This window comes from Bos javanicus, chromosome 3, assembly GCF_032452875.1.
Source record: "Bos javanicus breed banteng chromosome 3, ARS-OSU_banteng_1.0, whole genome shotgun sequence".
Lineage (NCBI taxonomy): Eukaryota > Metazoa > Chordata > Mammalia > Artiodactyla > Bovidae > Bos > Bos javanicus.
Genome location: NC_083870.1, coordinates 23,498,051 through 23,513,974, shown reverse-complemented (window position 1 = coordinate 23,513,974; position 15,924 = coordinate 23,498,051). Strand labels below are relative to the sequence as shown.

The following is a 15,924-nucleotide window of genomic DNA, read 5'->3' as shown; positions in this document are numbered from 1 at the left end:
GAGCTCCTACTAGAGTATTATATAGAAACTTATATATTCACATATATAAACAAATTAACATAATAATTGCTTTGTTTTGCTCACTCCTAGCTATGGCTTGTATCATTCCCGCTTCTTGGCTTTACTATTCTTTTTAACGTCACAGTGTATTTTCTGCCACACAGCTGGTTCTCCAGGGGAGGAGAAAAGAAAGAACAGACCTACAGCCAACTTCCTACCACTGCCAACGAACACTGCTATTTGTCCCATCTAGAGGCCATGAGCGTATCCTTTCAGATCTGAAGCCACTTCCTTCTTCCTATCACGAACAGCAAGACCAAGTGTCTCTGTTAGAGGCGCACTTCTGAGCCCCTTCTTGCAGACTGCTCAGTTCTGCTCAAGAAGTCCTCCAGAGCCCCTTTATCTTACCTTCCTTATTTTATTTGCTGCAGCAGCGCAGACACCCCAAAAGCAGGACTGCCTGAAAGGAATGACCTTTATATTTTTTTCACTAACATATGTGAGGGAAATCCCTGACACCAGATAAGTGTTCATGGGTTAACAAGAAAGACATCCTCAAAGACACAGCATCATTCACAAGGGCTGAGGACAGAATTCTTTAACAGACACCAAGAAAACTGGAACTTTTATGTATTCTGGCATCTCAGGTAATATCCTGATGGAGAAACAAGGAGGCATCCACCAAAGTCATACATGACACACACATGGCAGTCCTAAGACTTTGGATAGACTGCCAAAAAAACCCACTTTTTTACAACTAAATAATTTTATTAGCCTTTTGAGGATACCAGAGTGGCTTTCTTCTCCCTAGTGAGCTAGGCATTCAATAAGAAGCAGGCACTTTCAAGGGAGAAAAAATTGAGCACAGGACCCAAAGTCAAAGCAACCCATCTCTAACACTATCAAAGAATAAATAAACAAAACAAAAAAGCCCTTAGCTTTCCTAGATTCTCTGCAGTGATTCCAAAATTTCCCTAGTATAAAAGTTACCTGGCCGTTTCTTAAATATACAAATTCGCAGACACTATTCCAGACTCACTGAATCGCAATCTCCAGCAGAAGACCCCAGGTGTTCTTATTATAAAACAGGTTGGGGAAACACTGCTTAACCAATGCTTCCCTCCCTTCCCTTCCTACTGTCAACTGGAAAGGGAGGTACAAAACCCATAGGGGCTACAACGATTAACTCAAGCAATCGCCCTGATGGGATCATCTTCAAGGTCCTCACGGGGTTTAACTCATTTTATGGAAGGGTGGGTGTCAGTTCAGTAAAAGGTACCTCTGGATCCCTAACACGAAAGGCTCAGGACTCTTTGAGACAAATTCCTGAGAAGACGCCAATGGGTGAAAGTCATAAGGAGGAAGATTACAACTGAATATAAGATCTTTCAAAGAATTACAGCTGTCCAAATCAGAAGAGGTAATCAAGGAGAAAAAAGGTAGGCTACACCTTAACCAGGATGTTCTAAGAGGATTAGAATCACCATGGGACAGATAGAAGGACTAGGTGAATTTTTAAAGTTCCTCCCAACAAATAAGTCAACAAAGAGGAAACTTTCAACTACCCATTAATTAATAAAAAGAGATAGCATAAAAGCGTATAGGTGGGGTCCACCTTTAACTGATCTTTTCAAAGCAGAAAGGACTATAAGGACAGACCTCTGACTCACCATCACCTGTCTTCCAGAATGTCCCACAGTTGGGACAGGCAGAGCAGGAGTCACAGGTGCCATGACCAGGAAGGACCTGCTGCCCGGCTGACCACATGCTAGGCACAGGCCAGGGAAGGGATGCGTGTGACATGGTCTCTGCCCTCAAGGAACAAATTTCATTCTGGAGATGGCTCACCCTCTGTGGTTCTCTGAAAAATGTATTTACCATGTGTCACCTTTTGCTTTTTATTGGTGATAGTGATTTTCAATGGAACCCTCTTGGAGCGAAAAAAACAAATATACTAAATGTAAATATCTGCTTGGTCTAGTTCAAGTTTACAATATGCAGCTCACAAGGAAATAAATCTCAAAAAAAAATCATCTAAACAAATTATCCTAAATTTGGGAATAACATATACATACTACTAAAGTAGATAACCAATAAGGACCTACTGTAAAGCATAGGAAAACTTGGATCAATATCCTATAATAACCTAAATGGGAAAGGAATCTGAAAAACAAAAGATATTTGTACGGGTATACCTGAATCACTTTACTGTGTACCTGTAACTAATAGATCCTTTTTTATATAACTTTATTAATTTTCGGCTGTGCTGGGTCTTCACTGCTACACAGACTTTTCTCTAGTTGCAGAGAACAGGGGCTGCTCTCCAGTTGTGATGCACAGGCTTCTCACTGTGATGGCTTCTCCTGTTGTGGAGCACAGGCTCGAGGGCGCCCGGCTTCAGTAGTCGTAGCACACGGGCTCAGTAGTTGTGGCTCCCAGGTTCTAGAGCAGAGGCTCAATAGTCGGGGTGCACAGGCTTAGTTGCCTCTGCAGTATGTAGGATCTTCCCGGATCAGGGATCAAACCCGTGTCTCCTGCATTGGCAGGTGAATTCTTTACCACTGAGCCACCAGGGAAGCCTATACATCATTGTTAATCAGCTATACTCCAATATAAAAAAGGGTTTTTTTAATTCTAATTTTAAAAATAATATATTCCAAGAGTCCTCAAAATGTCCAAATTACAATAAGGCGTGGCAACTCTGGACAAAATAACAGAAATTGCTGCCATAGTAATACAGTAATACAGGAAGCAGTACAGGCAACTCAAGTGAGAGGCAGAGGGTGGATGCCAGCATCTGTGAGGTTAAATTCCAAAGTAAAAGTGACCTTTATGAATTGCAGAAGTGATCAGGGAAAAAAAGAGAGAGAAGAAACCACCACACACACACACACAGAAATTCAAAACGGCAAATTTAAATAAAACATCTGGGGAAGGGGAAAATTCGGTTTTCCCCAAATGTAAGGTGAGCAATAACTTTTGCAAGTACTACTTTTTAAAAAAACTGTCTTGAAGTATTGTAGTAGTCCAGAATAAGAAAACTACTAAAAGTAATTGTTCAATGAAACAAATACGTCCTGAGTGCCTATCAGATGCCAAAGCACCGTTCTAGGCACAGGGGCTGTGTGTGCTGTGTGCACTCAGTCTCATCCGACTCTTCGCGACCCCATGGATGGGTGGGGTGTTAGAACAAACACAAATGAAAAGACACAATTCTTCTCCTCAAGAGGCACACTAACAATAAGCACTTGAGGATTTGTGTGTGTGTGCATGAGCTCATTCATACGAAAGATGGAAGAGGTGTGGAGAGTGGACAAGGCCCTAGACTGAGGACCACAGGAGAGAGACTCTTGTCTCAACGTGTCCATAATGGGCTCAGTGATTATGAACAAAGTGCCTAAGCAAATGGAGGACCAAAGTAGTGCCCCTCCCACAGGATCACAAGACTAATTAACAGCTGACCTGGAGGAAAAATTTTGGTCTTCTGGCTCCTAGACCAGTGAACCTCCCCAAATACAATGCATATGGCAGACAGATAAAGAAAGAAAAGTAGAGGAGAAGAAAATCCTTTGGCTTCAAGTCATCTTCAGAGAAAGGAAAGATGAAAGAAGGAGAATAAGGAAAGAGTGGGAGTGAAATAAAAGGTTAAGTTGTGGTTCAAGAGATATCAAGAAAGGAAGCACTTAAAAGTGTATGCACAGTATCAGTATAATGTAAAATCTGATTATATTCTCGTTCAAATCATAGCTTAGAATTTTTTGCCCTAAAACCATTAAGGACCAATAGACAAAGTGTCCAAAAATGATACATATGAATGAAACTTGAAGAAAAACAGATAACAGAGAGGAAAGGAAGGGGGCAGTTTATAATAATATCATGTAAATATATATAAGAAGCCCTTCTAAAGAGACAATGTGGACCCACTGTGCTCAGATGAACAAGATGAAACAGTACTTATTATTTCTTATATAAGATATTATTTACTCTACAGCTTTATGTCACCAATTTAAAAAATCTTTGGGAGTCAGAAGGGTTAAAAACTGGAATGGCTGATTAAGAACACGTTCGTTCTGGAAATTATTAACACTAAAAAGGAAAGACCCCAGGTACACACCTGCTGGAGAATAATGAAATATGACTGGGCTCCAACCAAGTCACTGCACCAGAATCACCTGTAAACCTTGAAAAATACAGAATCTCAAAATACGGAATTTCAGACCTACTGTGCCAGAATCCTTGGATGTTGAGGCCAAGAGGCAGCCCAGATGACGTTGATGCAGCCAGGATGTGGAACTCTGTTCTATCACAGTGGACCAGGTAAGGAGAGAGACCACTAGGAATGGCATCAGAGAGTGGGAACTAGATCAATGCAAATTTTGTGGGCAAAATAGAATTTCTGTGGGTGTGATATTTTTTAAATGTATTGTAAGGCTGGTCTGAAGCATCCAAGCATATCCCACTGAATTCAAACATTTTCTAAAGGTCCTGAAGTCAGCAACTACAGTTCAGGTGAACCAAAAGCTACTGTTCGAGGCTATAAGCAGCTCACAGAAGAGGCAGCAGAGTGGGAATGGCACAGAGATATCAAGAATGTGGGTAGATAGTTTTAAAAAATCAAAAACATCAGGAAAAAGAGAGACTAAAAAAAAATTCACTCTCATCCTCCCTCCCCAAAAAGAAATAATAATAAAACAGAAAGAATAAGAAGAAACAAGTTCTAGGGTAAATTTTATCTTCATCTGAAAGAATAAACAATTACTCTTTGTGATTTTTTTTAAAAGCAAGAGAAGAATTCAACTGAGAAATCGTGTAGCAGGCACCAAAACCAGGGAGTGACTTCCCATTGCAAAGCAAAAGAAAACAAGGAGCAAGGGGTGGTCTTCGATAGCTGTTTAGACAATCAGACAGATGGGTTGACAGCTCCCTGCTTCAGGAATTCAGTCATGTTTAAATTAACAACTGGCCACTAGCCAAATACAGGAACACTCAAAAGTTTAAAAGGGTGTGTTATAATTGATACCTTGGCAAAACACAATGATAATAAATTGAGAAGATTCAAGAAGCTTTCACTACTAGACTCTGAAAAGTTTCAAGATCTGTACCAAGAAAAGGGCTTTTTAATCTCTTCCATTCCCATGTAGTTTAGCTTCTGAAGAACACCTGTCTAGAAATCAAAATATCTAAATCCTGTCTTTGAGCTAACACTAACACTCAGCTTGTCCATCTGAAAGCTAGCTAGTAAGAGCAGTACCTCATCAGGGCAGAAGTATAGGTCCTAAAATGAGAGAAGCCCTGTGTATCAGTTATCCTATTCCTGACATGTCTTATCATTAAACACTTAATTTAGCAAATCACTTTGGAAACATATTATTCCCTCCAACTCTCTAAATAAGTGATTTCTGGTTCTCTTTCATAGATGAGATGACAGAACATGAAGATAATTTACTAAAACAAGCTAATGGTAGACCAAGGATTATAATGTTCAGACTAGCCCATTGTTTATATTCCTCTATCCTAAATTTACACTTTACTAAAGCTTTCGCTCAAAGAAAAAGGAAAGGCAAAAATACTATCATATGTTTTGGTTCATCATCACACAGCACCTTGGTCCACTTCTGAAATTCTTAGGGACCGGGAGGTGTATGGACTTTGAACTTTTCAAGAAAGGTTTGGTGTTGAACAACCCAGCACTGTGATAAATAACTTTGATGTCTTTTCAACATCTGTGATTGGCATGTCGACTGCCTGTTAACAATGTACAAAGAGCAAATCTTTCTAAAGCCCATCATCTTCATTACTTTCTCTTTGCAAAGAGTCATAGCTCAAGTACTAAGTTTTTTGGTAAAGGTAAAACTTTCTTCAGATTAAGCTAGGAAAAGAAGGGGCCACTTTCAGTTCAACAAACATGCACAAGCCACCATCCCACTGGAAGCAGAGAGTTCACACACACAAAAAACAACACAGTCCTGCCTGCAAAGGACTTTCTGAATACCTTTTGACTGCCACCAGTGTAATATACATTCTCTTAATTAATCCTATTAGTTGAGTAATTTCATTCCCATTTTATTGGTGAGTTCATACAACAGAGCTGGATTTGAACCTAGGATTAAAGCGCAGAGCTCCAAAGCCCAGGTTCTTTCCACGAAACAGTATGGAAAGAAATTTGGATTCTACGATTGTGGATGGGATGGGTAAGATACGACTGGATTTCCTTTCCATGATCCAACCGTGTACAGAAAGACTGTTGCAGATATCCAACCAAAAAGAAGCTCTGGAAGGCACCACTTTGAATTAACGTATCCACTCTTCTTCACCCGCCCCTGCCCCACCCCCAACCATGCCAAAAGAACAGCCTTAGCTGCTGCCAGGTTGGAGGAGTTGGTGATCGTCACACCACATTCCTGAGGCTGGACACAGACTCTGAAACTGCGCCCGAGCTCTGCACCTCGGAAAGAATAACAGCAGTAGAGATTTTTAAATCATGTGGCTCAGCATGCAGCCACACCAGTTTTCCTACTGCTCCTGCCTCCACCTTTCAAAGACTCGAGCCAAACTTTACACATCGGATTCGTGGGGAACCGTGGAACTCAAGAGCGTCAGAACTCGGGCGCGCAGCAAAAGCCTGTCCCCATCCAAACCAAACCCACCCATTCACGCCGTCGGCCTTCCTTCAGCATTGCTGAGTCTGGCTGTGAAGGTGCAAGCCGCTGGGCAGGGACGCCCTGCCCCCGCTCCCTCCACGCCAGAATCTGGCATTCCTGCGCTCAGCCCATCTGCGGTCCGCGGCTGGCGATGGTTGTCCCAGGCAGCCCGCCCCCGGCTCTCCCCCGACCCCAGGAAACACGGAGCCAAATGGGCGAAATTTCCCCAATCCCCGAACTCAAGTGCTCCAAAAAAGGGAGCTGCTGAGGCTTGCTGCCCGGCCTCCCTCCGGCCGAGGAGGCGTGTGTGGAACCCAAAGGCGTGGGGAGCTGCAGGCGGCGAGGGGCGAGGGGGAGGGGGCGCACCCAGGGAGCGGTCCGATGCTGTCCAAACTTTAGGAACTAAGTGGCCTCACTGCACGCCGACGGCCGAGCCCGGCCTTCTCGCCAAGTGGAGGACGGAAGGATGGGAATGGTCGCCCCAGGTGGCCAGCCGGGCCAGAGGGGCGTGAGCCGGGGAGCCGGGGACAGCACCCCTCGGTCGGATACTCACCACGCGCCGGGGCCGCGCGGCACAGCCACAGTGCCAGCAGCGCCCACAGCGGAGCGGGACGCAGGGCGGGCATCTTCTCGTTCGCCTCCTCCTCCGCCGCCGCCGCCTGGGCAGATCCACATGGGGAGGGGGTCCCGACAGGGGAGCCCCCACTTTTTCCTCCCCTCCTCCTACTTCCGCGGCTCACGGCCTCGCGCGGCGCCCCGAAGCTCAGACTTCAGTGTCTCCACTGCCTGCACCCCAAGTCCGCCGTTCCTGGGCCGCCGCCACAGCCGCCGCCCGAAGTTTGGCTGAAACTTTCTCGGGTGTGCAGCGAAGCAGCCTCGTGTGTCCTTCCGCCTCGGCCGCCTCCTCCCACCTCAAACCCCGCCCCGCTGTCGCCGCGGCCAGGCCCCGCCGCCTTCGGCACCCAGGGGTTTCCCGCAGGAAGAAGCGCCGGCCCGGGCTGCGCGCGGAGGGATCTACTATGAGTCCTCAGACACCCCCCAGGCTTGCCAACCCGCGTCGAGTCCGGACGCGCCTTAACTCACTCGGCGCTGGAGCGTCTCTCAGGGCCGGGCCTTTGCCAGGGGTTGTGTTAGGACTCTGAACTTGAATCACTAGGGTAGTGAACTTTCCGGGAGAGACAGACTTCATCCAGCGAGATGGGTATCGCCCATATACAACCACACATCCACACACTCCCCGGCTAGCTGGAGGAATGGGACAGAGAAGGACCAGTGCTGTCAAAGAAGGCTATGGGAGCCAAGGCGCCAAAGTCCATTTAAAATGAGCAGAGCCATCGAATGGGCTGTATTGCACCCTTCATTCATTCAGTCATTCATTTAGCAAACATTTCTTAAGTACCTTACTTTGTGTAGCAGTGTGCCGCAGTGTGCCTGGTACAATGGGCTGATACTAAAGACACATGATGCACAAGCTAGCTTTGAGGACCGAGACTTTGCTGCTTCTTTCATAGCGGAGCTGGGATGAAAGCAGAATCTTAAAAAGTTAGTAAAATTTGCATAGGACAAGGAGATCAGCTAAGGATATCCCATTGTAAGATGATAATATCTGAAACTTGGAAACAAACTAAATGCCCACCCATGAAGAAATGGATGAATAATGTATGGTATATTTTAAAACTGAAATGTAGTACAATTGAAAAGACTATATTCATAGATAGAGATAAATATGAGATTTATCTAGAGAGATAGAGATAAAGTGATAGTTTTAAAAAGCTAACAAGGAGATACAAAGAAAAACTATATTATTTATGGATGCATACCACACAGTACATAGTAAGAGAATATAACCAAAATAATGCTTACTTTCCTGACAGGAGAGTGGGGGATGTGATCAGGTATGGGTACAAGTGGGCTTGTTATTGTAAGAAAAGAACTGAAATAAACAAAAAGTTTGTGTGAGCATAGCATTCCATTCGAGAGCCATCATGAAAGCAAATAAGAGAATCAGTAGATGAGTCTGGCATTATTAGCAATGACCAGAGTCAAGGAGGGAGAGGAGGTTGGGACCAGATTATGCAGGTCCTTGACTGACAAGCAGGGGATGGAGGGTACGGTTATCTCTCAGGTCATAGAAAACCACTGAAGGTTTTTGAACAGGAGTAAGACTTGAAGGAAAGAAAGGTTGCTTGATAAGCCTGTGCAAAATTGACTGTCAGGAGCAAAAGGTGAATTGGAGTCCAAGGACTAGTCAGGAGCTTGTGAAACAGTCCAGGCATGGGGTGATGAAGGCCTGCAGTAAGGAGGTAAATGCCAGAATGGAAAAGAAGGGAAAAAAATGGGGGGGGGGGGGAGGCAAACCTCTATTACTAATTGGATGTGGGAGTTTATATCCTGTTGGGAAGGGGAATCTTACCCACAGAGCCTCTCTCTGGCTCCTATAGGGAGCCAAACTTCTAAAAATAGTAAATATAAGGCCCTTACTTGACTGGGCTCCAAATCTTATCCTCCCAGCCCCACTGTGAACTTTACACATTAACAGTATTGAATGACTTGAGATTCCCCCAAACATAACTTCTTGTTTCAATCTCTGTACCTTCTGTCCCCAGATTTGGAATGACTCTTGTAGCCCCCTTCCCTCTTCCTCTTGGTGAACTTCTAATCATTCATCCTTCAGTCCTGAGAAGGATCTACAGACACTGTGATGAATTTGTACCCCGCAGACAGTCCCTCCACTGCACTGCTTCTTTATCTTCCACTGTTATCTATTTTTTCACACAAGATCGTTTGTGTTTCTATCTTCCCAACCAGATCAGAAGTTCTTATGGGCAAGGACCATGGCCTTATTCATTCCCAGTATCTATCACATGCAACCCCATGAACTGTATCCCACCAGGCTCCTCTGCCCATGAAATCCTCTAGGCAAGAATACTGGAGTGAGTAGCCATTCCCTTCTCCAGGAGGTCTTCCCAACCCAGGGATCAAACCCAGGTCTCCTGCACTGCAGGTATATTCTTTACTGTCTGAGCCATCAGGGAAGCCCCACATAAGAACTAGAATGTACAATAAAACAATGCCAAACAAGTGTAATAAAACAAGTATAATCACAGGTCTGTGAAGTTCCAAACTGGATTTTAATAAGCACTTTATAATAGAGAAGTGAGTGCTATTATTGAAAGTAGTCAGCTTGAGATGCTAGAAACTCTTTTCAAAAATAACATAATTAGTCAAAATAGTTTTGGAATTTCCCTTCTACAAATGTGTTCAGAAAGAGTCGATAACATTACTTTTTAGCTGTTGACCTATGGGGTTACCAGCTTGATCATTTGTCTTACTCACTAAATACCATTCTTAATGACTTGGCTGTATACAAATTTTCAAAATCACCTGCAAAGATTAGATTTGTCACTATTAAAATATGCCAGAAGAATGTAAAAGTAATCACCCCCAAAGAGGAGCTCCAGAAATGACTGTGGCTATGACAACATTATTAAAATAAGTATGTGATTTCTCAAGGTGACTGTTTCAAGAAAAGCAATTATTTTGTTCACATATAAATTTTGTTGGATTTGTTATTGTGTTAAATTTATTGCATAGGACCCCATAAGGACAAAAGTAATACAGAGTAAATATTCTGAATGGAAATAGAAGGCTATGACTGAAGAGGTATTTGAAAGAATGTTTTGAAAAAAGCTATGGATATAAATTGCTAAAAATGAAACAAAAAGGGAGCTGAAAAATCAAGGGAAGAAACTGGAATCAGCAAAGACTGCGAGATGAGAGCAAGTAAGTTTAACCCATCAACTGACATTTTGGTGAATATTTACCATGGTCTAAATATTATATGAGGAGTTGAGGGATAAAGAAAGAGAGACAAGTATTAATGACTGACAATATCCAATGTGACAAGTGGAATGTTGTGAGTTCACAGCTGAGGGACTGTGTGTCATGTCCCAGAACAGGGGTGGTCAGGGAAAGATTCCTGGCAGACCACAATAGCTGGACTAAGAACTGGAGGACCAGAAGATGAATGAGGTAAAGAAGAGACAATTTCTCATGGTTGGAGGTCTAATCTATATCAAGCACAGGGAACAAGCATAGAGGTAGGTGGACAATAGAGATGAGAGATTATTCCCTACAGCAGGTAGATAAGAACTTAGACAGGGGCTCCAGATGTACAGAAAAGACCAGCATTGACTCCTAAGACCAGTAACTGCTTAGGTGAGAGAGGAAGGGCAGACCAAGAAGTCAGCAGTGACCTCAGTGTCTTGAAGTATACTGAGCTATTCCCAGATATAGGAATGACAGGAGAAGGAAAAGGAGGTTTGGTGGAGTAGATAAGTAGGCAAAAGAGCAATGTAGCTGAAGTGAGAAAACTGTTCAGCAGAGTAGCAGCCATGGCTGTTGACTGCTTTAAGGAGAGCTGGGAGGAGCCTGACTGATTACCAGAATGGAACTGCACTGAAATATGCTTTCTGCTATTGGTCTATCCCCAAAGCTAAACCTAAATTCCACTGTGTGCATTTAGATGATCCGTATCAGAAACAGGGGTCTTGTGGTGGCATCTCCAAACACCACCATCTTGAGGTACATCTGAGGACATAAGATGCCAGGATCTACCTGGTGATGTCAACCCAAAATGTATTCAGCAGTTTAAATACTCAACTAGATTGGGGAATGGCCTTCCCCCAAGGACAGTGCTTCTAGTCAAAGCAAATTCTACTGTATAGGAGGAACTGGCAGGAAAATATTCAGGTGATCCTGTAACTAAACAGAGTTACTGCCATTTCTTAAATTTCTATAATTTGACTGATAGATAGGAAAATGAGATCCCACAAACTTTCATCTAGGGAAAAAACTCAGTCTCCAAGACCAAACTAAAATCTACAGACCATCAGCAGTAGAAAAATGTGAATAAAACCACCACTAGTTTTGGTTTTGCCAAAACTGAAAATATACATATATGTCTTTACTAATTATAACTCACACATAAAATTGCCTCCCAAGATAAATGCAGAATTAGGCACTTGGTTCTCAATTTATTCTCTCAGATCCAATAAGCTGAAAAAAGCCTCAATGGCAGAGATCCTGTGTTATTTGTCTATTTTGCCCCAGTTTGTAGTATAGTAGTTATTACACATAAGTGCTCAACAGTACCTGTCTTAAATAAATGTTTAATGAAAAGTATATGTGTATATATATATATATGAATTGGGGAGAGGTACAATGCTGACAGAAAGCTTAGGTGTTTGGACAATCCAATGCTGAATTAGTTAAACAGTATACACGTTGAAGAAGAGATTCTGTAGTACGTATCAAGCATAGGTTGATATATCAATCTACTTCATACCTTGATATATCAAGCTACTCTATACATCTCACCATACAACCCAGGAACCCAGGAATGTGTAATGAAATGTTTGTGGAAGCAGGGATTAAAAGGAAGATTTCTTTGGAAAATAATGCCTTGCATTCGTGCAGTGCTTTAGGCTTTCCAAAACACTTTTAAGTGTATTATCTCATTTGATCCTCAAAGCAGTCGTGGGAAATAGCCAAGCCAGTCATTATTATCCATTTTACAGATGAAGAAACTGAGATAGAGCATTTAAGTGTCTTGCCTGAGGTTATAGAAGTAATTGGTGACAGAGCTGAGACAAAAACCCGACTCTTTCTGATTTCTTATTGTCTCATTCCACTATCCCATCTGCAGCCCTGTGAAGCACATCCAAAATAATATTTAGGGTGGGGACCTCTGGGCAGAGGTCTGGACACAGCTTCTTATCACTTCCATTTTGGAACAGAACAAACCGACCTACTTATAACTAGGAAACCTAAGCAAGGGAATGCATTCTTTAAAGGCATTTTTTGAGAGCCTACCCTCTGCAAAACATGTCCTTGACTCCATGGCAGTGCAGACAGGAATCAGCCCCCTGTCCCTGTTCTCCAGAGATCACAGCGCAGTGGGGGAGGCCAACATACAGACAACGTAACGACAGCAGTGATAAAGCGCTATGGGCTATGGGAAAGTAGAGAACACTGGGATGAATTCTGAGGCTGCTTTCAATTCGTCTTGTCTCTATCCAGCACTATGGAAATGACCTGAGGTGGCCTATACAACTGGACTGTAAATGGTATAAACAGAAGAGCCATTTCTTATCCATATTTATAATCCCACAGTAGTCAGTTCTACCTCTTGCATGGAATAAGTGTCCAATAAAGACACATTCTGAGAGGTCCATGAGTTTGGCCAAACAAAGGATAAGTTACAGAAGGCAGGAGTTAATCTCAAGATTTAAACTAGCTCTGAGAATTAGGAGGCAGTCAGACCTTTCAGCTGCACAAAGATCCAAATGGGTAATATAAGAAATTGTAATGTGAGCTCCTTGACATATTTTTGCCCTTTTAGAAATGTGATTATCTCAATTTAATTGATGTCAAGGAGAGGAAAATTTAAGATTATCCTTTTATAGTTAAATCTTCTACATATGTATGTACTACATACCATATGAAAATATCACTTATGAAACTTAATTAGCAATCCAAAATTCCCTGCTATCCATGAGATAAGCAGGAAAGTTAGTATGAGAATGCTCACTTTAGAGCATTCCTGACTTAAAATTTTCTTTTAAGTATCAATATTTTATGCTTCAGTGTCAAATGAGTATATACTTTTTATATATAATGATGTAAAAGAGAATTAAACTGTGTGTATCAGCATGTGACCCTAGTTCAAGAACAGCATAAGTCCACAAATGTGCAATTATCAAACCACAATATTATTGGATGAGTTGCAGTGTTTCAGTCACTAAAATGGTTATGCAACTCCGGATATTTGTGAAATGTTAAGGTGTTTGTTCTCATAAACTATGCAGTTGTTTCCACCCAGTATTCTTATTTTCTTCCCTCACAATTAGCCAAGAAATTCTTGAGCAGTGAGGTCCAGGCATACAGAAAGTTTCCACCTTGAAGTCTGGAAAAATGTTTTAAACTATCTGAATGCAGCTCATATCCAAGTCCACTAATGTGGAATTCAAAGTAGTTAATAACTAAGTATGAGGACGGGAGCATGGAGAGTAAGGAAAGTAAGCATAAAAAAAGTTCCTTCTAGAGTAATTCATCAGGAGATAATTAATGGGTGGCAGCAGGTATTTACAATGGAAGTGTACATGGCCTTAACGATGGGGTTTGCTCTGAAAACATTCTAATTAAAAAGGGAAAGAGTAATTTTATAGGAAAGTACAAATCAGTGGTGTGTATGTGTGCTAATGTGTGCAGAGACAGAGGTGGTAATTGCTGGGCTCAGAGTAGGTATCTGTTGCTGAAGATAATGACCTTGTAAATATATACTAATAGAGTTTCCAACAAAGCTGAAAGTACATCATTATTATTTGCCAGTGTGGGGTGGACTGTGAACTTGGAATTCAGTAGGTGGATCTGCTAGATACAAACTTGTTGTTGTTTTTAATTATTCTGATTTCTGTTAAGAACAGTGTAATACGAATACTCTGTTCTCTTGCTCAGACCACAGGCCTAATTGTTTTTCTTTCAAACCACTGACTCTATCCCTTGTATCACACTTACTCAAAGCTTAAGCAAGAAAAGAAGAACAGATGCTAGCGAGACAGAGAATGTTTTCCACATTAGGATCTATATCTGAGTCCAGGAAAGTATACCTCATTGCTGAGAAAAGCTCTGTGGACAGTTTACAACATCCATTGGTTTCTTTTGCAAGATATAGTTAGCTCAAAAGAGCCTTCTTTATTTGAACTCCTATGGTCTGGAATATTTGCCTATCTACTGATGACTATAATTTCAGAGTATTTACTCAAGACAATGGTTGGGGGAATAGACATATTGGTAAGTAAGTGAAGGAGTAGATAGGATGAACACAAACTGACTTCTGCAAGCTCCAAGTGCTGGAATTAGTAGGCAGATTTCAAGTTTTGAAAAGGCCAACTTGCAACATGCAAGATTTAATAGAGTTTCTTGCTCGTCCACAACTTGGGGTTTTGAGAAGAAAAGGGAAGTAAGAAGAGTTGAAGAGAAGAAACACAGAACGGAAGAGTGGGAGAGGAAGGTGAAAGAGTGCCCTGGAGTAATATGCACCTGCATAGAAGTGGGGAAGTAGCACGAACACTAGAAAAAGAAGAACCAGTGTGGAGTTCCTCCTTACACTGCCACCTCTTCCCTCCTAAAGGGCAGGGGTGAAGCCACAGCATCATTCTAGAGGTAAAAGAGACCCTCACTCAGGACACCTCCCAGAAGTCCCTCCCAATAACTCAGAGTGCCCCTACTCTAAATCAGTTTCCTCCATCATAAATATTTATAGATAATAATAACAACAATCATTAGTAATGATAACAGCAGTTCACATTTATGGAGCACTTCCTGAGTGTCCGGCCCTACATCCAGCAATTTACCTGCTTGATTGTTTATAATGCTCCAGCCAGCTTATGAGTAGTCATTATTACTCCTACTTCACAGACAAAGTGGAGTCTGAGAATTTGCCCAGGATCACACCTGCCAAGCAATGGCACAGCCCATGTAGCTGACCACCTCCAGTGGCACACGGTTGACTTCAGCATGGTATATATTCCTGTCCACAAGTCTCTGCCTGAGAGATCCAATCCCATCTATTGTTCAGACCACCAACTTAAGAAGTGAATAGGTTGTCCTCATCTCATTTATTTTAAGCCTGGTCTCCCAAGCTTCTTGTGAGACAGAGCTTAATCGTATACCTCCCTTGTGCTCCCCTATAGCATGATGCCCAATATCTTGCTTGTCAGCCTCAAACCCTAGGGCATCTCAAGGACTTTATTTCCCTGCTTCTGCCTCCCACATAAGAGAAGGTCAGACAATTATGTAGGCTGGTTCCACACGACAACTTTTTATTCTGAAATACTGCCTTCTATGTGTACCTAATAAGAGACAAATCCAGGAGAGAAAGAACCAATTCTATTTATTGCCATATCTTTTTAAAAGTATAAACTATATGAAAGTGAAAGTCACTCAGTCACATCTGACTCCTTGCCACCCCGTGAACTATACAGTCCATGGAATTCTCCAGGCCAGAATACTGGAATAGGTAGCCTTTGGATCTTCCCAACCCAGGGATCGAACCCAGGTCTCACGCATTGCAGGCTGATTCTTTACCAGCTGAGCCACAAGAGAAGCCCAAGAATACTGGAGTGGGTAACCTATCCGTTCTCCAGGGTATCTTCCCAACCCAGGAACTGAACCAGGGTCTCCTGCATTGCAGGCAGATTTTTTATCAACTGAGCTATCA

General features: G+C 42.5%; 1 protein-coding gene across 2 annotated transcripts in view; it reads right to left on the bottom strand.

Annotated features, from left to right (window-relative positions):
• NOTCH2 (notch receptor 2) overlaps positions 1-7,528 on the bottom strand; it is a 174,470-nt gene extending 166,942 nt beyond the window's left edge. For both annotated transcript variants that reach the window (XM_061409410.1, XM_061409419.1), the window contains exon 1: positions 7,195-7,528. In XM_061409410.1, coding sequence (XP_061265394.1) covers positions 7,195-7,267 — 73 coding nt within the window. In that variant the 5' untranslated portion in view covers positions 7,268-7,528. The remainder of the gene's footprint in view (positions 1-7,194) is intronic.
• Between the last annotated feature and the right edge of the window lie 8,396 nt (positions 7,529-15,924).